Source organism: Macaca fascicularis, chromosome 5, assembly GCF_037993035.2.
Source record: "Macaca fascicularis isolate 582-1 chromosome 5, T2T-MFA8v1.1".
In the NCBI taxonomy this organism is placed as follows: domain Eukaryota; kingdom Metazoa; phylum Chordata; class Mammalia; order Primates; family Cercopithecidae; genus Macaca; species Macaca fascicularis.
This window is the reverse complement of record NC_088379.1, coordinates 48,454,117-48,478,147: the sequence shown is the minus strand read 5'-3', so window position 1 is coordinate 48,478,147 and position 24,031 is coordinate 48,454,117. Positions and strand designations below refer to the sequence as shown.

The 24,031-nt window shown below is 41.6% G+C and overlaps 1 protein-coding gene and 1 long non-coding RNA gene across 10 annotated transcripts; one reads left to right on the top strand and one right to left on the bottom strand.

Moving 5' to 3' along the window:
• Window positions 1-693: 693 nt before the first annotated feature.
• On the top strand, window positions 694-17,397 carry OCIAD2 (OCIA domain containing 2). 9 transcript variants are annotated; one of them, XR_012434824.1, is made up of 8 exons: window positions 694-813; window positions 2,929-3,065; window positions 7,298-7,394; window positions 9,338-9,391; window positions 9,971-10,088; window positions 13,150-13,197; window positions 14,306-14,423; window positions 17,214-17,397. XR_012434824.1 is itself a non-coding variant. In XM_065544998.2 (7 exons), exons 3-7 carry the CDS (start codon window positions 7,366-7,368, stop codon window positions 17,293-17,295), a joined length of 309 nt encoding a protein of 102 aa, XP_065401070.1. In that variant the 5' UTR covers window positions 694-813; window positions 2,929-3,065; window positions 7,298-7,365; the 3' UTR covers window positions 17,296-17,397. The 9 variants fall into 9 exon arrangements, 7 of the variants coding, with proteins under 7 accessions (XP_065401070.1, XP_005554937.1, XP_073895869.1 ...); XR_012434823.1 differs by having other exon boundaries at window positions 9,971-10,196; XM_065544998.2 differs by lacking the exon at window positions 9,971-10,088 and having other exon boundaries at window positions 9,360-9,391.
• Window positions 14,525-23,614, bottom strand: LOC135970914 (uncharacterized). Its single transcript, XR_010586819.2, has 2 exons — window positions 23,484-23,614; window positions 14,525-15,478 (listed from the first exon to the last, which is right to left on the bottom strand). It is a non-coding gene; the product is annotated as an uncharacterized lncRNA (long non-coding RNA).
• Between the last annotated feature and the right edge of the window lie 417 nt (window positions 23,615-24,031).

Genomic DNA, 24,031 nt, shown 5'->3' with positions numbered 1-24,031 from the left:
CAAAGTGTTGGGATTATGGGGGTGAGCCACCGTCCCCGGCCTGTTTCTTTACTTCCTTAATAAACTTGCTCTCACTTTAGGGACTCCCCCCAGATTCTTTCTTGCGCGAAGTCCAAGAACCCTCGCTTGGCGTCTGGATCGGGACCCCTCTCTGGTAACAAGTAATGTCGGTATTAAAGGTACCCCCACATGTCAACGGCTTCCCTCCACAAGTCAGAGTTGGGGAGGGACAGGAGGCAGGAGGGAACCGACAAAGAGCAATGGAAAGAGAAGGCCTGGGAGCCAAGCAGGCCTGGGGTTGACTCCGGGCTCCCTTAGTGGCCTGCACGACTCAGATGACCCGTCTGTGAAGTGCAGGTCACAGTGGGCGCCCCACAGGGCTGCAGAAAGGAGTGCAAAGGTGATGCCCACGCCGGCCCAGGGCGGGGGCGCAATACACGGCTGTTGCTGCTGTGATTGCTGCAGGAAGGGAGTCATTTGGAAGGCACAAAGGAACTATAACCTACTTGGTGTCGGGACAAGCCTTAAGGACGGGGCGGGGATTCCAGCCAGAGCTAGGTTCCAGCCTGGGTTGCCACCAACAGCGAAAGTGACTGCCAGGTGGCAGTAGGGTGACTTCACCAGCTTCAGTGCTTAGCGGGCAGGCGAGGAGGCGGAGCAAAAGAAGAAAACACAAAGGACGGGGAGGAAGCCGGGGAGACAGGTGGGGTACTCGGGAGGCTGGAGCTGGCCGGCCGTGCAGTCGCGGAGGAGCGAGGCCTGCAGGGCTCGGCAGCGAGGGACTCGGCCTCAGAGGCGACCCTGACCACACAGGTGAGCCCCCGTCCCGGCGGGTGTTAACGGCGGGAGGGAGTGGCCTTGGGGGAACGCTGCTCCGCAGGGCAGTCCTTTGAAGGCGGCGCGGCGCAACGTTGGCCGCCCCCCACTCCCCCTTTGCTCGGACCCTGGCGACCCCGGCGGGGGCTAGGGGCTGGAGAGCGTGGGGTGGCGCTGGCTGCTTCTGGCCAGGGATGGCGGCGGACTCCAGTAGGCTGACTCCCGGCTCCCCCGACTGGACCAGAAAGTGCGGTGTCGCCCGCCCGCCGTCCAGCCGGGCAGGCGCCCCACTCCACTAAGAAGCACCCCCGCCCCCCATGCTGCGGCGCTCTTTTCTCCGCACGTCCGCCGGTCAGCACCCACGAACCCACGAACCCACGGGTCCCTTCCCCACCACTGAAGACACAGAGGGTCCCCGGACCACCCCGGCGTGGGGGGTCGGAGCTACACCTGCAAGACAAGACCCTCAGAAGGCTTGCTTTTAGGTGTAGACTGAGGACTAAGTGGGTGCCAGGGGACCTGGCCACCGAAGCTGAGAGGTATCTTTGCCTCCCAATATAGGGCAGCGGCCTAATGGCTAAGCAAAGATAATCTAATTTGGCCTGGTCAGCAAAGACTTCCTGGGAATGCTCAGGAAATGGAAGGCGTGCAGGGCCACTCTGACAGCCGCCCCTTCGTGCGTTCAGACTCAGCCTGCTGGGTGCTGAGCGGGGGGCTTTATGGAGCATCCCTCATCCTCATCCTCATCTTCATTCCTGCAACGGCCCCTCACCATTGTTGGTCCATTATGCCCACTTAACAGTGGAGAAAGCTGAGGCACAGACGGATTAAGTCATTTGCACCAAAGCGCAGGGATGGCAGGGGGAAAGAGTCGCGATTTGAACTCTGGTCTCTCTGATCCCAGTACTTTCCCATGCAGGGCACTGTGGTGCCCCTGTAATCACATTAGGCACCTGCGATGAAACTTGGTGTGAGTACGGGTCCCCTTGGCTCAAATGCCTGGAAGTTTAGTAACTGATGTAGGAAACAGAATTGTGTATAAGAGGTTCATTTTGCAGAAGAAAAGCAGAGGTAGTGGTGGAGTTCAGGGCTGCAGAATGCAGTGGCCACCGGGGGCAGGAGGAGGCTCAAAGTCCACCTGGATTATGTCCATAATTGCCAGATCCAGGGTCCACTTTTCTAAGCCATGTAATGATGTTGATGATTCACTGCCTCCTTCAGAAATTCCCTCCCCTCTATATCAGCTATTCCTTCTCAGTCATTTCCTTGGCCTGCTTTTTTTTTTTTTTTTAAATATTTCTTTCTTCTCTTTTCAATATTCCCTTGGGCTCAATGTTCATATTCTCCAATACTGTTTTTAGACACACTTGTTCAAGTTCCCTGCTTTAACTTTCATCTCTATGATGGCAGCTCCCAACTTCATTTCTCAAGCCTACCCCTGTTCTGGAACTCCAGACCCAAATTGTCATATATCAACAGTGGCTAATTCCACTGTTTTCCCCCACAGGCACCCAAATCCAACATTTCCAAACCCAAATTTAGCATCTCTATCAAAGATGCTAAATTCCCACCAAGGTCTTTGTTCAGGTTCCTGTAACTCCTTGCCTGCACTAGTGCACCACCTTCCAACCTCATCCTCCTGCCCCAGAGTCCATCTACCCTCCACAGATCGTCCTGAAAGCTTAGGAGTCCTAGTTCCTTTTGTGACCTGACTAGATGGAATGAACCCTGCTTTTTTTTCTTCCCTAGCATCCTGTGCACACCTCGAGGGAACCCTTTTCATGTTGTGTAACTGTTGACTTGTCTATCTCCCCTTTTGGACTGTGAATTCCTTCAGTGGTGATCTTGTCTTATCCTTCTTCATATCCCCTGGCCTGGCACATAATCGACACTCAGTGCACAGTGTGGTATTTCACTCTATTCTAAATCTGATCTGTCCCCATTAGTGAGTGAATGTGTGTGTGCTAGTGGAAGAGGAGCACTAGAAACTGAGTTTGCAGATGGACTAATGACAAAAGGAAAAATGAGTTTTCCAGATAACTCCAGTGGATCCTCAGGATGCTTTTAAGCTTGATACAAACATTCAGTCATGGCATAGTGATTCTCTTCTAGGTTCCTTACACACTGGGTCAAGGAGTAAGCAGAGGATAAACTACTGGAAGGAGAGCAAATACAAAGTCATCATGGCTTCAGCGTCTACTCGTGGAAACCAAGATAAAGATACCCATTTGCCACCACCAAGCAAGCAGGTATGCTTTTATCTTTATTGATCAATTCATTGATTGAGACACGATCTCACACTGTCACCCAGACTTGAGAGCAATCATGGCTCACTGCAGTCTCGAACTGCTGGATTAAATGATCCTCCTACTTGAGCTTCTCACTTAACGGGGATGAGAGGTACAGGCCCCCATGCCTGGCTAATTTTTTGGGGGGTTAGACATGAGGTCTCACTGTATTGCCCAGGCTGGTCTCAAATACCTGGCCTCAATTAATCCTCCATCTAGGCCTGCCAAAGTGCTGGGATTACAGGCGTGAGCCACCATGCCTGGTCAGGTATACTTTTAATTGCAGGACCTGCCATCTGAAAAAATATATATCATAGAGGATTTTGATTAAATTTCATCTTTAACCAGTCATCTTATTTTTTTCAGTCTGGCACTGTGTTGGATGGGCTCAGGGAAAACAGGATGGGGAAGGAAAGTGTGTTTTCAGCTGCTTTGAAAAGAAGCTGACATTTAAAATTTAAAATTTTATTTACAAAATCCTTTCTATACTCTTTCCTGTTTGGAATCCAGCCTTACTAACTCTTAGATGAACTGTCAGTAACTGAAGAGGTTTCTGAGAGCAGAGCAAAACTCTTAATAGACTCTAACAGAATTATGTATGTTGCTTATTTATTTATATTTATTCATTCATTTATTTTTTAGAGATGGAGGCTCCATTATATTGCCCAGGCTGGTCTCAAACTCCTGAGCTCAAATGATCCTCCCACCTCAGCCTCCCAAAGTGCCGGGATTACAGGTGATATTTTGCTTATTTTTTACATTTTTACTTATTTACATTTATTCAGGGTGGCAGAGTCCTTAATTACTAATTAGCTAGCAGATTGAGAACCGAAGTGTTAACATGGAAATAATTTTTCAATTTGTTAGGAATGGATACTGTGTATTTCAGGAATACGTCAATGAAGAAAAGAGAAAGCATTTGATGGGTCAATGACATTCATGTTCAAGCTAAAAATAGTGTATGGAGGCAGTAATTTTCAAGGAGCAAAGTTTAGGCGAGGCAAACAGAAAAATGATAGAAAGTCACAAGGAGAATTATTTGGACACCTGAGTTGCCTCTGTGAAATGGGGAGTCATCAAACATTCATGGCTATACAGAAAATGATAACCAGAGCTCCTTTTGTTTTTGTTTTTGTTTTTGTTTTGAGATGCAGTCTCACTCTGTCATCTAGGCTGGAGTGCTGTGGCACAATTTTGGCTCACTGCAACCTCCACCTCCCGGGTTCTAGCGAATCTCCTATCTCAGCCTCCCAAGTAGCTGGGATTACAGGAACCTGCCACCATGCCCAGCTAATTATTGTATTTTTAGTAGAGATGAAGTTTCACCATGTTGGCCAGGCTGGTCTTGAACTCCTGACCTCAAGTGATCTGGCCGCCTCAGCCTCCCAAAGCCTGGGATTACAGGTTGACTGCAGGACTGGAAGCAATTGTGATAGCCAGGGTGTGTGCATTTGTTTATTTAGGGGAGGCAGTCCTTATTTCTGCCCCAGGCACTGCCAAGAGCAAGAGCAAATATTCACCCTGGGCATCTGGAGGCATGCCTGTGCTGAGGAAGGAAGGTAGGTAGAGACTGAGAGCAACTCCTTCTCCTGCTGCTGTGACTCACCCTGTGACTTACAGCATCTTTGCACTGTGCCTTGGGGAATTGCAGGGAGAGAAGAGGGAGGTTGCCCACTTGGGCTGCTTGTAGAGCTCCACAGACACTGGTGCCAGAGGGTTTCTCCACCCCTTTCATTGACATCATGCATGTAAAGTGCTTGGCACAGGACCAGGCACATACAAAGTGCTCAAGAAATGGTGACCATCTTATATATTGACATCTATTTCACAGAAAGAGTCTAAAAAGACAGTGGCAAGATCAGCACAATCAAAGTACGCTTCAAGAGTTAAGGAGCTGCACCTCAACCAGAAAAACACTAAAACCCTGGAGATAAATAGCAAATAACCCACATAAATAATTCACAAACAAGGAAACACAAGTGTGACTTCTATAGTAAGGAACAAGTTAAATTAAAAAAAAAAAAAATTAATGGGGCTAGGCATGGTGACTCATACCTATAACCCCAGCACTTTGGGAAGCCAAAGCGGGACAATCACAATCACTTGAGGCCAGGAGTTCAAGACCAGCCTGAGAAACATAGTGAGAACCCCTAACCTATTTAAAAAATGGTTTTTTTTAATTAGTCAGGCATGATGGTGTGCACCCATAGTCCCAGCTACTCAGGAGGCTGAAGTGGGAAGTTAACTTGAGCCCAGGAGTTCGAGGCTGCAGTGAGCTATGATGGCACCACTATACTCCAGTCTGGGTGACAGAGCAAGACCCTGTCTCTAAAAAAAATAAAAATAAAAATAAAAATAAAATGGTCAAAACGGCAAATGTTACAATATGTTATAACATATATAAATGTTATATATGTATGTATTTTTCCACAAAAAAAATTAATGAGCCAATATATAAGAAAAGATTACAACCCAGATCCAATTACAGGAATTGCCTGACAACCAGAGGAGAAGAGCAGTGTAGCTGAAAAATATGTAGAGATAGTCAAACACATTCATTATCAAAGAAGTACAAACAAGATAATAAATATTACTTTATACCTATCAGCTTAGAAAACTGGATAATTCCAAGTGTTAGAAAATTCTTTCTTTAACTTGCTTGGAATCTTCTTTACCCATACCTAGCTCTTACACAGGCTACGTAGCCATAAGGGAATGTTCAGGCCCTGCAGGTAGGAGTGGAGACTGCAGTCATTGAAGAGAGTGGTCAGCAAGACTCTGTCACAGTGAGAATATGCACACCCTGAGCTTTACTTCTAGATTCATGTCTGAAAAATGTTCTCTCATGGGTCCATAGAGGAGCATGAGGTGGTGGGAACTTGGAGGCATTGTGCACAGTTATGTAGCAGTTAGAAGCAGCAGACTAGATGAATACAGCAACATGGGTGGACCTTAAAAGCAAAGAGCTGAGTTGAGAATGTTTTAAGAATAAAATATATAAAACAGTGCTATTTACATTAAAAAGATATATTCACCCAAAATAATGAACATTTTGCAAGAATGGACAGAAATAAAACATTAAACACTCAGAATGGTTGTGATGGGCAGAGGGGAAGGAGTGGAGAATGTGGACAAGAGCGAGTGATTAAAGCTATGTACCTACAAAGCGAAAGGAATGGTAAAAGATGGGAGTTGGTCTAGATGATAGCATATGAACTTGATTGAAAAAACACTGCAAGTCTGGCCGCAGTGGCTTACGCTTGTAATCCTAACACTTTGGGAGGCCGATGAGGGCAGATTGCTTGAGCTCAGGAGTTCGAGACCAGCCTGGGCAACATGGCAAAACCCCATTGTCGCTATAGTCCTAGCTACTAGGGGAGCTGAGACAAGAGGATTGCTTGAACCTGGGAGGTAGAGTCTGCAGTGAGCCAAGATCACGCCCTTGCACTCCAGCCCAGGTGACAAATGAGACCCTGTCCAAAAAACAAACAAAAAAAACACTGCAGAACCTACTATGTACCCACAGCAATTAAAATATTTTAAAATTTTTAAATAAATAAATTCCAAAAAATACTACAGAACTAATAAACATAGTTATGTCAATCATGTCGATAGTTGCACCATAAATTATGTGCACACCACTTATAAATGTGTAAAAAAAAAAGCCTCCAGACTGAAAGTAAACTATGTCAAATAATAAAAAGCAGTCCACAGTCTAAAAATGCATACAGAAGTTCGTGTACATAGGTTCTCTGAGTGTGATGCTCGATGTCTAAATACTGTGTGCTATAGGGAAAATCTCTTTCCTCACCCAGGAGACAATGTTCAGCTGGGTGTTAAGACCAGTCAGGTGACGAGAGTGAACAGCATTCTAGGTACAGTAAACCACATAGAGGCATGGAGGTAGGGAAGGAAATGTGGCCTCAGCAGGGATTCAACCTGACGACAAATTTGCTGCCTGCGCCAGTCAGTGAATCACTCCCACTCTCCAACTAGAATTCTTCTGCTGTCTAAGTCCATCAGTGTTCCCAGTGAGAAAGCACTCTTGGAAATTTATCATTGCTTTGGGCTGCCTCCGGTACAGAACACACATTGTGTTACAAGTGAAGAGACCTCCCTGTTCACTTCTGGAGAAAACAAATGGGTGATTTTCGGATGATCTCAGTTAGCTCACCATATAACTTTCCTTACAGAGCCTGTTGTTTTGTCCAAAATCAAAACTGCACATCCACAGAGCAGAGATCTCAAAGATTATGCGAGAATGTCAGGAAGAAAGTTTCTGGAAGAGAGGTAATTGTACTTAACATTGTATTTGTGGCAGTAAACTGCCTAAATATTCATATTAGAATTGTGGTAATGACTTACGTTTGAGCAGAGACTTTGCATAAATATCTGATGAACTCTGATATTCAGGGATGTTTAGAGTTTAAATCCAAGTTCAGACCTTTTTTAAGGCAGAGATAATATCTGATTAAGGAGCACTTTACCTCACTTAGCAAAAAATGATGCACATGTAATTATTCCCTTTACCAAGAATATGTGACCAAGAATGTGTACCAAGACAATTATTTAGAATTTGTTGATTCCCAAAGAGTAGACCTTCCTACATTCTGCTGGACTCTAAGTTTCACAGGGTTCAGAAATAATGTCAAGTTCATCTGGACCTTCATTCTATAGCCTAGCACAGTGCCCTGTTCATAGAAATACCTAATCGATATTTCTCAAATGAATGAAAAATGGCCACGTTCCATTAATACTTCTCTTACACTGTCTCTGAAATAACATTTTCAGCTGAGTCACTTCCTCTTTCTGAGCCTGCCTCACATAAGACAATCAGGCTGTGCATTAAGGTCTCTTCCAATTAAAAAAATGTGTAATTCAGTATTTGAAAATGGCATAGTAGAACCTGTAGATACAGTCTTGATATTTTGCAACATTGCTGATGTGTGGATAATGTATACTTTGAAATACTCATTTTGATTTCTTAAGTCATTCAAATTTAGTATCACCTGTTTGGGAAATAACACTAGAAGCTGATATTCATTATACATTATAGGATTACTGACTGTGCTTCTAGAAATTATGTGTTTTCTGACAACCTATGAGTTGTCAGAAAATTTAATTGGGCCCTAGTAGACTAACACTTCAGTATGACCCATTTGCCCACTATAGGGTAGCTATGAGTGGAAAAATTGGTTGCTATTTGATCTGTCTTGGTTGAACTAGAAAGAGCTACATGTTTATCACTACTCTCTGCTTTTGAAAGAAGTTATTTGACACATATTGATGGACAGAACTAGAAACTGCCTTTCCCAGACTAAATTTTCTGTTTTAAAATTATAGCTAAACATTACACGTTTAACATGAACATAGTCATCTTGTGATCTTTAATTTGGATCTTCAGGCAAATACAAATTGTAAGACAAAATGTCATGAAAAAGAAAAAGAAAGACAAGGAACTGTCCTAGACTAAATCAAATAGGAGAATATGTGTAATGTATGATCCCTGAATTTCTGAGTTGGAAAAAGCCCACAGCTATTGGGCCAGTTGGAGAGATTTGAATAACGATTGTGTATAAGTTAATATAATTTTTCTTGAGTACGAGTGTTCAAGAAATATAAATGTTTTGACCATGCTAATGGTGGTGTAATTACGTAGGGAAACATTCTAGTTTTTAGAAGACACCTGCTGAAGTATTTAGTGACAGAGTCATAATGTTTGCAAATCTCAAATGGCTCAGACAAAAAAGGAAAAATTAGATAAAGCAAACTTGGCAAAATGTTCACAATTAATGAATCTAGATGAAAGGTATGTAGGAGTTTATTATATTGCTTTTTAACATTTGTGTAGGATTGAAAATTTCAAAATACACACATAGCTAAAGGCAACTCCCAAATTCAACAGGTAAATGTACATATACCCTAATATGCCTTTATTATATGTAGTGCTTAGAATCTTGTGCATGATGGCATTCAGTACAAGTGGATGTTAGACATGAAGTAGAATAGGGTTCAAATTAATGCTGTGCCTCGGGGTAAGTGACTGGGGAAGATTCCAAGAAAATTCTCCATACTGCACTTAATAAATATTTGTTGAATAAGTAAAATAACAAATGAACAAAAATTCACTGCCAAGGAAGGTAAGAGAAAAAACTCAGAATAATTCTCCCTAACTTCTCGGTGAGGTGCCAATTTTTAAAATACCAATATTGAAGGACATTTTTGCTTTACAGCTCTGCCTTTTTCTCTTGTAAGCATGCTTGTCACCCAGGGACTAGTCTACCAAGGTAAGATTCTATATTTGTTAAATAATCTAATTTCAGAGAGCCCAGTTTTCTGTGACCCTCCTGGAAGCTTTTTGGCTCTTGACATTTATTTTTTGGTGAAGGATGTTTTTCCACAGACTTCTGTCTATTTTCAGCCTAAGTCCCTATCTCCCCAGAAAGCATCCTAATCCCCAGAATTAGTGAATATATTAGGTTACATGGCAAAAGGAAATTAAAGTTGCAGATGGAATTAAGGTTGTTAATCACCTGACCTTAAAATAGGGAGAGTATCCTGGGTGATACAAGTGGGCCCAGTGCAATTGAAAGGGTCCTTAAAAGTGAAAGGCAGGATCTGAAGGTAGAATCAGAGAGGTGGCAATGTGAGGCGTCAGCTCAACATTGTTAGCCTTGAAGATGGAGGAAGGGACCATTAGTGGAGGAATGTGGGCAGCCTCAAGAAGCTAGAAAGGTAAGAAACCCTCGAGCCTTCAGATAGGAATGCAGCCCATTTAAGGAACACAGTTAAAACCTTGGTTTTCATCCAGCAAGACCCATTTTGACCTCAAGAACTGTAAGATAATAAATTTGCTTCATTTACAGGAACAACAGAGAAGCAATCCTGTGCCTTTCTCTGTGCCGGAGTCCAGTGTCTCCCAGGGCCTCTGTATGTGGTTAGACAGACGGTTCCCTGCACAAATAAGGATGTTCCACGGAGAAGGTGGGGGAAACTGAAATCCACCCTAAGCTGTGTCCACCATGCCATTTCTTTTGGCAAGAGGCTGCATCTGCCTGAGGAGGGCACCCTGTCTCCTCCATACAAGAGACCGTAAGGGCCAGCAGCTGCCTTGCATCTCCCCACATAACCTCTCCCTGCCTCTTAACATTTTCCTGTTTTCCTCTCTGTTCTTCCTTCTTCATCTCCTCCCTGTCTCCACCTGACCAGAGAACCCAGAGACATTCCTTAGTCCACAGGTGGCAAGAAGGCACCTTATCCTGTTTAAGCCCATTTTATCAAACACTGTTGATTAACAGGATTTTACTTTATTCTTATTATTTTTTTTTAATGAGGCAAGGTCTTGCTATGTTGCCCAGGCTGTCCTCAAACTATTGGGCTCAAGCAATCCTCGCCTCTAGACCTCCTGAGTACCTGGGATTATAGGCACGTGCCACCATGCCTGGCTTCTGATTATCAGGATTTTATGGGGGTCTTGGGGTTTTGTTTTGTTGGTTTTTTTGTTTATTTGTTTGTTTTTGAGACAGGGTCTCGCCTTCATCCACTGCAGTGATATAATAATGGCTCCCTGCAGTCTCAACTTCCTGGGCTCAAGTGACGTTCCCATCTCAGCTTCCCAAGTAGCTGGGTCTATAGACACATGCCGCCACACCCAGCTAATTTTTTTTTTTTTTTAAATTTTTGCAGAGACAGTGTCTCACTATATTGCCCAGGCTGGTCTCAAACTCCTGAGCTCAAGTGATCCTCCCACCTCAGCCTCCCAAAGTGCTGGGATTACAGGCGTGAGCCATCACACCCAGGCTTGATTACCAGGATCTTAAAAGGAACATTTGTACCAGTAAATATGAGGGAAGAAGTCCTAGTTCTTTTCTGAGTCTCAAAAACTACATGTCACACATCTAGGAGAATCCCACTTTGACCAATATCATTCTTGTCCATAAACTCATGTATTAAATATGATTATATTTTTACAATTTGAAGATAGCATTTTTCAGATCATTTTTGACACAGATAAAAGTATCGGGGCTGGGACATCTATGGGGATTATGGGTTTTTTGTTTGTCTGTTTGTTTTTGAGACGGAGTCTCACTCTGTCACTCAGGCTGGAGTGCAGTGGCGTGATCTGGGCTCACTACAACCTCCACCTGCTGGGTTCAAGCAATTCTCCTGCCTCAGCCTCCATAGTAGCTGGGATTGCAGGCCTGTGCTACCACATCCTGCTGATTTTTGTATTTTTAGTAGAGACAGGGTTTCACCATGTTGGGCAGGATGGTCTCAAACTCCTGACCTCAAGTGATCTGCCCACCTCAGCCTCTCAAAGTGCTGAGATTGCAGGCAAGAGCCACCACACCCGGCCCAGATTATGTTTTATAAGTATTAAACTACTCCAAATCTACTGCTTGTGGTGTGAATGTCCCCTTCAAAATTCAGGGTGAAATTTATCCGCCATTGTAACAGTATCAAGAGGTACAGCCTTTAAGAGGTTATGAGGGCTCCACCCTCATGAATGGATTAATACCATTATCATGGGAGTGAGTTCCTGATAAAAAGGATGTGTTCAGCCTCTCCTCTTGCTCTCTGTTTCCTACACTTCCTTGCCATGGATAACCCTCATAAATGCCAGCTCTATGCTCTTGGATTTCTCAGCCTCCAGAAGTGTGAGCCAAGTGAACTTCTGTTCTTTATAAATTATCCAGCCTGTGGTATTCTGTTATAGGAGCAGAAAACAGACCAAGACATCTACCATTTTTTGCGTCTATGCTAACATATTTTTTCGGAGTTTAATATCAGTTTTCTATAACATCTCTAACAAATTACCACAAACAGAGTGACTTAAAACAACACAAATGTATTATCTTACAGTTCTTGGAAATCAAAATTCTGAAATGGGTCTCACTGGGCTAAAATCAAGGCATCACCGCAGCTGTGTTCCTTCTGGAGGCTCATGGGCTTCCTTTTCCTTTCCAGCTTCTAGAACCACGCATATTTCTTAACCGGTGGCCCCTTCCTATGACCGTAAAGTCAGCAACATTGAGCCAAGTTCTTCTCTTGCTGCCATCTCTCTGTCCTGTCATGTTTCCTCTTCCACACTGAAGGATCACATTGGGCCCACCTTGATCATCTCTCTCCTTTAAAGTCATCTGATTAGCAACATCAGTTCCATTTTCTACCTTAATCCCCCTTTTGGGACCTAATACATTCACCTTTTCCAGGAATTCAGATGTGGGTATCTCTAAAAGGCCATTATTCTAACTACCATGAGTTGTACTGTTTGCATTGTAAAATAATGATATACACTGTGAATCTCCAAATGGAAACTCTCTATGTTGAGTTACTTAAAAAGAAAAGAGGGTGCACATGTACCCTAACTTAAAATATAATTTAAAAAAAAAGAGGATGATGACTAATCTCTTTGAACACTGTTGTCAGCCCTACCTTTGCTTGATGTCTTTGAATCAGTCTTGAATTGTCTGTTTCATATTATTTTTCTACACATTACAGCTAATATTTATAATTTGGCTAAAATGACTATCTGGCAGTTAAATTCAACTGAGAGTTGAATCATAACTCCTTTAAGATCCTTTTTTTTTCGTTTTTCCTTTTTTTTTTTTTTTTTTTTTGAGATGGAGTCTCGCTCTGTCACCCAGGCTGGAGTGCATTGGTGCCATCTCAGCTCACTGCAACCTCTGCCTCCTGGGTTCAAGCGATTCTCCTGCCTCAGCCTCCCAAGTAGCTGGGATTACAGGCACCTACCATCATGGCTGGCTAATTTTTGTATTTTTTTAGTGGAGACGGGGTTTCACCATGTTGGCCAGGCTGGTTTCGAACTCCTGACCTCAGGTAATCTGCCCGCCTTAGCCTCCAAAGTGCTGGATTACAGGTGTGAGTGACTGTGCCCAGCCAAGATCATCTTTCTAAAGTCAGAATATGTATACATTTAAGAAATTATATGTCTTAAATTTTGGAGGCTTCTTTATACTTTAAGAATAACTTATAATTTAAGTTATAAAATGAAGTAATAATGTATTTCTGTATTACTCCTTAGGTTATTTGGCAGCTAATCCTAGATTTGGATCATTGCCCAAAGTTGCACGTAAGTCACAGAAATAAAAAAGCAAGCCAAGTGTGGTGGCTCACATCTGTAATCCCAGGAATTTGGGAGGCTGAGGTGGGTAGATTGCTTGAGTCCAGGAGTTCCAGACCAGCCTGGGCAATATGGTGAAACCTTGTATCTATTTTTAAAAATAATAATAAATAAAATTTTGAAAAAAAAAAAGACATTACTAGCAACTGGAGATATGAATGTCCAGCTTAACTAAACTGCCTGTATTGACTTTTTAAAAAATCAACCTCTATTTTCTGCTAGTCTGCATTTCTTAGTTCACTCAACACTTTCTGATATACAGCTTAGCAGTAGGGACTTCTTCTTAGACCATCCTTAAAGCATGGACTAAGAAGGACTGGAAGGATATATAATGAGAGTATCAGTAGCAGAGCCTCTGAATGATAGATCCTTTATGGATTTTTATTTTCCTCTTTTGCCCTGGCCAGTCTTTTCAAAATGTTTTCTACAATGGATATAAAAAATCAGTAATTTTTAAGAATCAGGGGATTTCTAATAATAGAGTAACCACAAACTTGGGGTTTCATCTTCCTTCACCTAGCATCAACAGATGTTTTATGTACAAAAAGGACACATTTTAGTTGATAGTCTGAAACCGCATTCATTCCTAGCAGGAAGAACAGATTTGAGATCTCTTCCATAGGAGGGTCCCTCTCCCTCGTAGGCAAGAGAGACTGAAACTCCCCACTACTCCAAGGCCATAAGGAAGATTAGGGGCATTTCTACCCAGTGATTTGGAAGCTGCCTATAGCCACAACCCAGCCACCTTCCCCTGCCCCAGTGGCCTCAACCATTTGCTTGACAGGTGGGCCCTCTCTGGCCATCTGTCTCCAGGACAGCACTGTGGCTTGCTCTGTCCTGCCCCTTCCACCACCAGTTCAAAGTTGAGATGGGGAAGTCTCCAGTTCCCAATCCTGTTCTTTTCTAATAGAGACTTCCTTCTCAGAGTCTTCATTCATTGATTTAGCATGGTCCTTTTAATTTTAAAATTACCAGCGTTAATTTTTAAAGCTCCGGAAGATAACTAATGGAGAAGATTCTCAACCTTTAAATGACCTCTCCCAACCTGCTTTTACAGTTGCTGGTCTCTTGGGATTTGGCCTTGGAAAGGTATCGTACATAGGAGTATGCCAGAGTAAATTCTATTTTTTTGAAGATCAGCTTCGTGGGGCTGGTTTTGGTCCACAGCATAACAGGTTTGTAATCTGTTTGGTTGAGGGATTGTAATGTAATTATAAGAAATTAAATGAAAGATTATTCATTATTTATAATATTAAACACACTTTTTAAAATTCACATGTTAAAAAAGTTTTAATCCTCAAGTTTAGCAATGACTTTGTTACTACACTTACCAATTTCATTTGTTTGATAAATATTTAATGGGAACCTACTGTGTTCAAACATTGTGTAAGTTTCTAAAGAATTCCTCAATGAGCAGTTATGGCTTCCACCATCACAGAGTTACACAAAACTTTAACAGGTTTCTTTACTGCAGGGCTTCTCAGAGCTTTTTCTATGTTAATACTGTATATATCATGATTCTCTATAGGGGAAATAGGCAATATGACTTTGGAGTTAATGGCATCACCTCTGCTGTTATAGTACTTGGGTTGAAAACCAGTTCTACCGCTTAACTAAGTTGTGTGACCCTGCAAGTTTCTTAAGCTCTCTGATCTTCAATTTCCTTATCTGTATAAAATAGTGATCAGGATAGTTTTTATGAGATGTAAAGAATAGAAATGAGTATTCGTGACACTCAGTAAGTGCTCAGTAAACATTAGCTATTTTTACTATAGTAGTTACCAGATTAGTGTTGGGAACACATTTCTCTAAAGACCCCTCACTGGTCACAGTGGGTTCTATCTGAGAAGCAGCACAATATGATGAAAACAAACTGGACTAGAAGTCAAAACACTCACGTTCTTTTTCTAACTATGTGACTTTGGAAAGCCATGTTCCCTAGTCCTGTAGTAATAGATGGGCCCTTCAATACTGTCTCTTTCTGATGAGCTGCATGAGACCCAAAGAGCTGTAGAGACCTTCTGAAGGTGACATCATTAGCAGTGGGTGGAAAAGGGTCTTTCACCTCAGATCATCTGTTTTCCAAACCTTTACTCTTCCCATTGCAGAAGCAAGGCCACCAGAGAATCATTAATTCCATTTTTACAGACAACACCAACTTCAGTCCATCCTTGCTAAGTTGTGTTTTAGAGTCAGCTTGCTGAGGAGGAATTGACCACATGATTCTGGTCTGTGTAGGAAAAGAAAGAAAAAGTATCACAAGTAAAGGAGAGAATTTTGTTGACTGCTTCCTCTTCCTCTTCAATTTCAGGAGTGTCTTTTGCAATTAACCAACTTTGGATTTCAGAATAATTATGAACACAAGACTGAAATCTACATTTTTCAGACAATGTCCATTGTGAAAGGAGGTGACTGAAGTAACTAGTTTCCAGGGCTCCTTTAAGCTCTGCGTTCTGTGGTTTCATTTTGCCTTCCCACTGCCAGCCACAGCAGCCCCACTCTGGGCTTGCATTCATAGCTGATAACCAATTGCTATGCCCTATGTGAAGGGCCATTATCAGCAAATCTGAGAGGCAATAATTCACAAAGCTATTTGATTTCTTAATTAAGGGAAAGTAGAGTGGGGCACTTAACTAAGTTGAGGTGGAGGGGAGGGTTAAGGAATAGGCATTAAGGACTTCTTGGAGTAGGTGATGATGCTTGACTTGAATCTTAATAGATTCAAGTAGCAGTAGCTACAGCAGAAGCTATGACAAGAGGAGATATAGCAGGAGCTATGGCTATAGTAGGAGCTATAGCAGGAGCTATGGCTATAGTAGGAGCTATAGCAGGGTTGAAGAAGGGGATTCCAGGCCAGGAATAGTATGTAGAGAAGAGAAATTTTCATTTTTAAAGGGAACCATAAATACATCCTACGGCTGGAGCATAAAGAGCTATTGGGAAAGGCAGAGAACAAGCTGGAAGTCCAGGCAGGTAGAAGTCAGCTCCTGAAGGAATTTATGCCATGCTAAGGATTTTCACTTCATTCTCAAAGCAATGGGGGGAAATAAGTGAGAGAAAGGGGTTCCTCATCCATCTCTTCAGGGTTTTACAGTAGCAGTTTCTGGCCTTGCTACCTTCGAAGTAATCCTTCCCACCCAGGCCAGATTGAATGAGTTTTCTATCATTCAAAACACATCCTATCACTGTCCTGCATAAAGTTATCTTGTTGCCAACTCCTCATAGTAGTAAATGTTTGTTGAATTTGTAAGATTATAAAACTTTAATGCAAGAAGGGACTCGACATCTATTCCATATTCAAATGTGAATATTATTCTAGAATGAAGCTGTGCATTTTCCTTGGTATCCTAAGGAAACTGGGACAAGTTCGGCAAACTATAAACCAGAAATTCTGGAAGTATCATTTTTTTAATTTAAAAAATTATGTGTATATATATATATATGTGCACATGTGTGTCCAAACCTAACTCCATAGGCATATAGTTTAATCCTGGATCAACATACTGTGTGTTTATAATTTTTATGCTATTGTTAGAAATTACTTGAATTCAAAAAGAATCAAGATGTTCAAACCCTGCCTGACCCTGACCACAAATACAACCATGTGTTTCAACATAAAGCTCATTATTGGCTTTTTGAGGGGTGAAATATTGGGGGCCATAAACCAAGCAACAACTCCTATTATTTCTGAAAAAACAAGGCTAGTGAACTTTAGCATAGACTATATATCTAATATTGTTTTAAAGGCAGGTGCAGTGGTTCATGCCTGTAGTCTCAGCTACTTAAGAGGGGTGGGTGAGAGGATCCCTTGAGCCCTCGAGACCAACCTGCGCAACATAGATAGACTATTCCCCCATCTCTATTTTTTAAATTATGTTAAAATAATAAGAATAATAATATTATGTAAAGACTAGAGCTTCCAGTGTCAAAGTACAAACCACTGTCTATTTTTGCTTCTCTTCTAGGCACTGCCTGCTTACCTGTGAGGAATGCAAAATAAAGCATGGATTAAGTGAGAAGGGAGACTCTCAGCCTTCAGCTTCCTAAACTTTGTGTCTGTGACTTTCGAAGTTTTTTAAACCTCTGAATTTGTAAACATTTAAAATTTCAAGTGTACTTTAAAATAAAATACTTCTAATGGAACAAAAATATCGTGTCTGTCACTCACTGAAATGTATTCCATGGAAGGCTCTGAAGTGAACTAAACATTACATGTTTTTCTACTCTTTAAGAACATGTTGGGGCATGGCGCAGTGGCTCATGCCTGTAATGGGAGGCCGAGGCAGACAGATCATTTGAGGTCAGGAGTTCATGACCAGCTTGGCCAACATGGTGAAACCCTGTCTCTGCTAAAAATATAAAAATTAGCCAGGTGTGGTGGCACATGCCTGTAATCCCAGCTACTGAGAGGGAGGCTGAGGCAGGAGAATCGCTTGAACCTGGGAGGTAGAAGTTGCAGTAAGCAGAGATTGTGCCACTGCACACCAGCCTGGGTGGCAGAGCTAGACTCCATCTCATACACACGCACACACGCACACACGCAAAACATGTTAGAAATCCTCACACATACAAATGACATTGCCCCCCCACCAACTTGCTTACAGCTAAATAAGATAATTAAGTCTTCTCAGATTAGCCTCTATCCTTTCTTTTACTCTGCTTTTTTTTTTTTTTTTTTTCAGTGTTTTAAGTTCTCTGATAGAGAACTGGAATTAATGTTGAAGAAGTTAGGAAGTCATGACCCCAAGAAAATTAATGTGTATGGAGATAGAAACAGGTCAAGACAGTCTTACAGCTATGAGGAGTGCTTCCTAAAATGTAGGAGCAACATTTTTAACTTAGTGAAAAGTGTTTCATTGGAAAGTGTCATAATATGAATCAACTATCCTTTCAGTGCTCCAGGTGACCTTATGGTTCAACAGTATGGTTCAGCAGTGGAGTCTGGAAGTGACTGTTATCTTTTTTTTTTTTTTGAGACAGGGTCTTGCTCTGTCACCCAGACTGGAGTGCAGTGGCATGATCATAGCTCACTGCAGCCTCGACCTCCCAGGTTCAAGCCACCTCCCACCTCAGCCTCCCTAGTAGCTAGGACTACAGGTGTGTGCCACCATGCCCTCTATTTTTGTAGTTTTGTAGAGATGGGGTTTTGCCATGTTTCCCAGACTGGTATTGAACTCCTGAGCTCAAGCAACCCACCTACCTCTGCCTCCCAAAGTGCTGGAATTACAGGTGTGAACCACCATGCCTGGCCTCATTGTCTTTAGGTTATCTGCTTAGCTAATGGGCACATGCTCGTGGGCAGCCCTCAAGAATGGGGTTCTTTTATATACTACTAGTTGCCTGAAACAAAAAACACAGCTTCCCAAACTGTTTCTCATTTCGCCCAAGGAACAGCTTATTTATGGGAGGAATCACTGGAATAATTAATACATGGAATGATAAATTTAGAATTCTAGGGAGTTCAGAGGTAGCCAATGCAACTCCAGGAGTTGGACTCCTATTCTCCTGTCAGATTTGTTGCATGAAAACAACAACAACAAAATCCGGCAGGGTATGGTGCTCACACCTGTAATCCTAACACTTTGGGAGGCAAGGCAGGCAGATCACCAGAGGAGTCTGAGACCAGCCTGGCCAACATAGTAAAACACTGTCTCTACTAAAAATACAAAAAATCAGTCGGGTGTAGTGGTGCATGCCTGTAATCCCAGCTACTGGGGAGGCTGAGGCATGAGAATCTCTTGAATTGGAGAAGCAGAGGTTGCAGTGAGCCAAGATAGCGCCACTGCACTCCACTCTGGGCAACAGAGTGAGACTGTCTAAAAAAAACAAAAATAGGAAAAAAAAGAAATTCTTCCATGTGGGAACCTTTTGTTTTAGGTATGACAGGTTGTCTGAGCCCTACAGAAACACTACTCTTGCTTCTTTGCAACTTCTCAGAAGAATACTTTATACATGTGTCACCATTTATATCAATATATAGGCAAGGTGCAGTGGCTCACGCCTGTAACCCCAGCACTTTGGGAGGCCAAGTGGATCACTTGAGGTCAGGAGTTTGAGAGCAGCCTGGCCAACATGATGAAACCCCACCTCTACTAAAAATACAAAAATTAGCCAGGTGTGGTGGCACATGCCTGTAGTCCCAGGTGCTCAGGAGGCTAAGGCAGGAGAATTGCTTGAACCCGGGAGGCAGAAGTTGCAGTGAGCAGAGATAGTGCCACTGCACTCCAGCCTGGGTGACAGAGCAAGACTCTATCTCAAAATAAATAAACAAATATATATATACACACACACTTATATACATAAGGGGTGTGTGTACGTACACGTTTGGGATATATATAAGGGGTGTGCGTATGTACACGTTTGGGTTTTACTTAATACATCTTGAACATGTATTTTGGAAGTTAAAAGAGAAACTTTATTAAAAGTTAATTGTTTACATGAAATTATTTTAAACCTCAAATTATACAGAAGTTTTAATTTTTACATGAACATTAAGTGTAAGCCTCTTTTTATATTACGTATCCTATTTTTTTCAGTCCATTAAGTTTTATTTCTGTAAATCGGAATGCAAAGCCAATATCCTAGCATCTTAAATGCAAGTTTAACTCTTGGCTCTGATAACTAGCAGTTGGTGACTCTTTGTTATCTCAGCTACTGGCAAAAATTCAGAATTGGGCACATTTATTTCCTACTTGCCAGAAAATGATTTCCCAGGGATCAGAACATTTCACGTTGCTTAGCACAGCAAGTCAATGTAAAAAATCTATTCCAAGGTACTCGGGAAAGATACATGTATTTTATTTATTTTTATTTATTATTTATTTATTTATTTATTTATTTATTTATTTTTGAGACGGAGTCTTGCTCTGTCGCCCAGGCTGGAATGCAGTGGTGCAATCTCGGCCCACTGCAAGCTCTGCCTCCCGGGTTCATGCCATTCTCCTACCTCAGCCTCCCAAGTAGGTGGGACTACAGACACCTGCCACCAAGCCTGGCTAATGTTTTGTATTTGTAGTAGAGATGGGGTTTCATCGTATTAGCCAGCATAGTCTCGATCTCCTGACCTCGTGATCCACCCGCCTCAGCCTCCCAAAGTGCTGGGAATCCAGGGGTGAGCCACTGCACCCAGCCGATACATTTATTATTGTTGAAAGGAGCATTGTTTTTACTGCTGACATCTTCGTATTTCTTCTCAATCAAATTGGGTTTATTGCTTGGGCTTTCTACTTTTCCTACGTACAGAAGTTATTCATTGAAGCAGTTTATCATGGCAATCTATCTTACAGTGAAAGAAAATCAATAAGGAAAAAACCGGAAGTTCATCCAAGAGGCTTTGATTATTCTGCTGCCTATTTTTGGGGTGGGGTTTTGTTTTGTTTCTTTTTTTGCTGGGGGGAACAGAATCTCACTCTGTCGCCCAGGCTGCAGTTCAGTGGCACAATCTCGACTCACTGCAACCTCTGCCTCCCAGGTTCAAGTGATTCTCCTGCCTCAGCCTCCTCAGTAGCTGAGATTACAAGCACACACCACCACGGCCGGCTAAATTTTTGGCATTTTTAGTGGAGACAAGGTTTCACCATGTTGGCCAGGCTGGTCTCCAACTCCTGACCTCACAGGCACGAGGCACCACGCCCAGCTGCCTATGTATTGTGCATATTGGAAAGCTAGTACCTGGTGGAGAATGTCTGTTTCTTGTGTTAAAGGAACAGCACCTGCCTTTTGACATTTCACCATTACCAACACTCATCACAATGCTGGTCACAAGCTTATGAAAGCAGTATCTTCATGATAAAACAAAACAAAACAAAACAAAAAAGCCTTGGAAAAGAACAGCAAGATAAAATTGTAGATAAACTCACATGAAGGAAAGAATGATGAGACTACACGGTAGTAAAAGTTGGATGTCTAACCAATTTTATTGGCAAACTTTCCCTAGGATGATATGGACTGACATTCTACAGTGAAGAAAATGCAAACCATCCCCTTATTTTGAATTTGATTAATGGAATTTAAAATGTAACATTACTTTGTCCATGGATGCACTTATAAGAAGAGACAAACTTGATATCTGAAATCAGCAAACCTTGTCTAACACATTTGTAGTTCCTCTAGATAACATAATAAAATGTTTTTAACAGAGGGTAATGACACCAATGAAAATAAGATTCAACCAGAAAACACCAAAATGATTTCCTTAATTCCATGCACCCCTGTGGCACTCCAGTGACACCTAGAAATGTGTTTCTTTCTTGGCTTACATACAAGTGGATAACTAGAAAGGATGCTTTCAAGATATTTTTAGTTTCAAAGGCATTAACCAAACATCCCACCATTAGCTATGGTGATCATTTGTTCTAAATTTTGCCTCAGTTTGTGTGATCCTGGAATTCAAAAGTTATTACTATAAACTGTATTCTAATGAAATGTATGTTTTATAATTTAAAAAATAGTGGAATAATCATTTTGTGTTTGTTTCTCTTATCAAAATAGATCAGTGTTTCCAGAAAGATTCGTATGTTATAGATATTATACTATATATTATTACATGTATAAATAATATATGTAGCATATAATATACTATATATAATGCTTATTATATTTTTTAAATTCTCATTTAAACAAAGATATTCTCTTCCTTTGCTGTCGAATAGTTCATCTAGTTTAACATTATGAAAGTAATAAAAATATATTGAGTGATTTGATTAAGTAACAGTAATAAAAATGTATCTTGAATGATTTGATTAAGTAACGAAATGTAATGTAAATGTTGTGTAGGCAATTTTCTTGATATTCAAACAATGCAACCTGTTAATTGACAGAAAACCTCTCCATTTTGGAACTCTGCTCCCAAATTTCAACTATAAAATTCAGTTTTGTTAGACACTTGGAGTTGGCAGAGATTTCAGTGATTAACTCAGAGGCTGCAAAGAACAGGACCAGATGGACAATGTAATTGAGTGAAGCTGAGCTAGTGCATATTAAACAAAGGTGTATTCTTCACTTCCATACACAAAAATAGATAAGCCCACTGTTGCCAAATCTTCCACTTGTTCAATATTCAATGCAAGCAAATGCAAGTTTTTATGTGAAACCTCCCATTTTTAAAATATTCACATTATTTCATATATTTAAATATTGAGCACTTATTCTGTACTAGGAACTGTCCTAGGTCCTAGGAATATAGCAGTGAATACAACCAACAAAATCTCATCCTCCTGGAACTTATATTCTCATCACCAGTTCGTGGCTTGGGATCCAATCCGACCCCAACCCCGACCCCCACAATCGGCAGCACTCACTGTGGTAGTCTCCTCTGTATTGTCCCAGGAGGTGAGATTTCAGGACCCACATATGTAATTCCAAGGGAAGGACACCTACTGCTCAACAATGCAACCCAGTACGCTGCCCAGCTGTTAAATTCTTCAGAAAGTCTTACGGAGAGCCCAAGTTTTCTTCCTTCCTGTTCTAAACTGGAAATTCCTCCAAGATAGAAAGTATACTCATTTTTTCTTATCTCTGAATCCTCAAGCAGCATACTTGCAGAGATGGGCATTTCATAAATGCTTGTCAACTTAAACCTGTAATTTGCCTATGGCTACAAAACACAATTCTCATTCCTCTTTTACAAAACAGCATTGAAATACCGGAAAGCATGCTTCCTGGAATTTGGCTAAAGGGCCCTAATTTTATTCACCATTGGAGTGGGTTTCCAGGCCTGTCACAACCTGGTCTTGGGACAGCTTTGGTCTATGGTGTCCTCATACACAAAAACTCCAAAAATGGACTGACCAGTTCAGAAAAGGGCAGAATTATTATAACTTTTGCTTTAGGCACCAGAACTGTTAGCAAAAGAGGCTCTGAATCAGGCCCTGTGCTTCAAATCCGGACTTCACCACTTACTACCTACTTGACTTTGGGTTGTTATTTATCTGCTCCAGGACTCAGTTTCCTCCTCTGTAAAATGGAAATAATATTAGACTTACCTGATATGTTTCTCACGAGAATTAAATGTGCTGATACTTACAAATTACTTAGAATAGTGCCTGGCTCAGAGTAACCACTCAATGGATGTTAGTTATTACTACTACTACTATTAATGAAATTTAAGAATATGTAATAAGATTGCATAGTAGATTGTTACTGGCCCTAATTATTAATACTCATCTCTCCTATACCCATGCCTTTTGCCATGCAATTTTGCATTACTTTTCTACTGTGAACAGGGGCATACTTACCTATCTTCTTGACCTTCAGCTTGTGGATATGACTTTAGGCAAAATATAGGCCCAAAATGAAGGTGTGCTGAAGTTCCAAACTTAGGCTTAAAGAGACCTTTTCTGTTTCCATTTCTGTCTCCATCATGGCTGTAAGAAAAACATGCCCAATACTAGATACAAAAGCAATAGCCTGAATGATGATCCATCACCTGTTGCCTAAGTTCTAATCCCTGTAATAAATCCCTTACTCTATATCATTGACAGCAGTTCTGCTGTTCTATAAAATCTTAATTCAAAAATTTGGTAGGAGGGCAGAGCAAGATGGCAGAATAGAAGGCTCCACTGATCATCCTCTCATCACAGGAACACCAAATGTAATAACTATCTACACAAAAAAAAAGCACCTTCATAAGAACTAAAAATCAAGTGAGCACTCATAATACCTAGTTTTAACTTCGTATCACCGAAAGAGGCACTGAAGAAGGATGAAAGATAGTCTTGAATTTCCAATGCCACCCTTCTCCTATACCCCTGAACCACCTGCGTGGCAAAGAGAGAGAATCTGT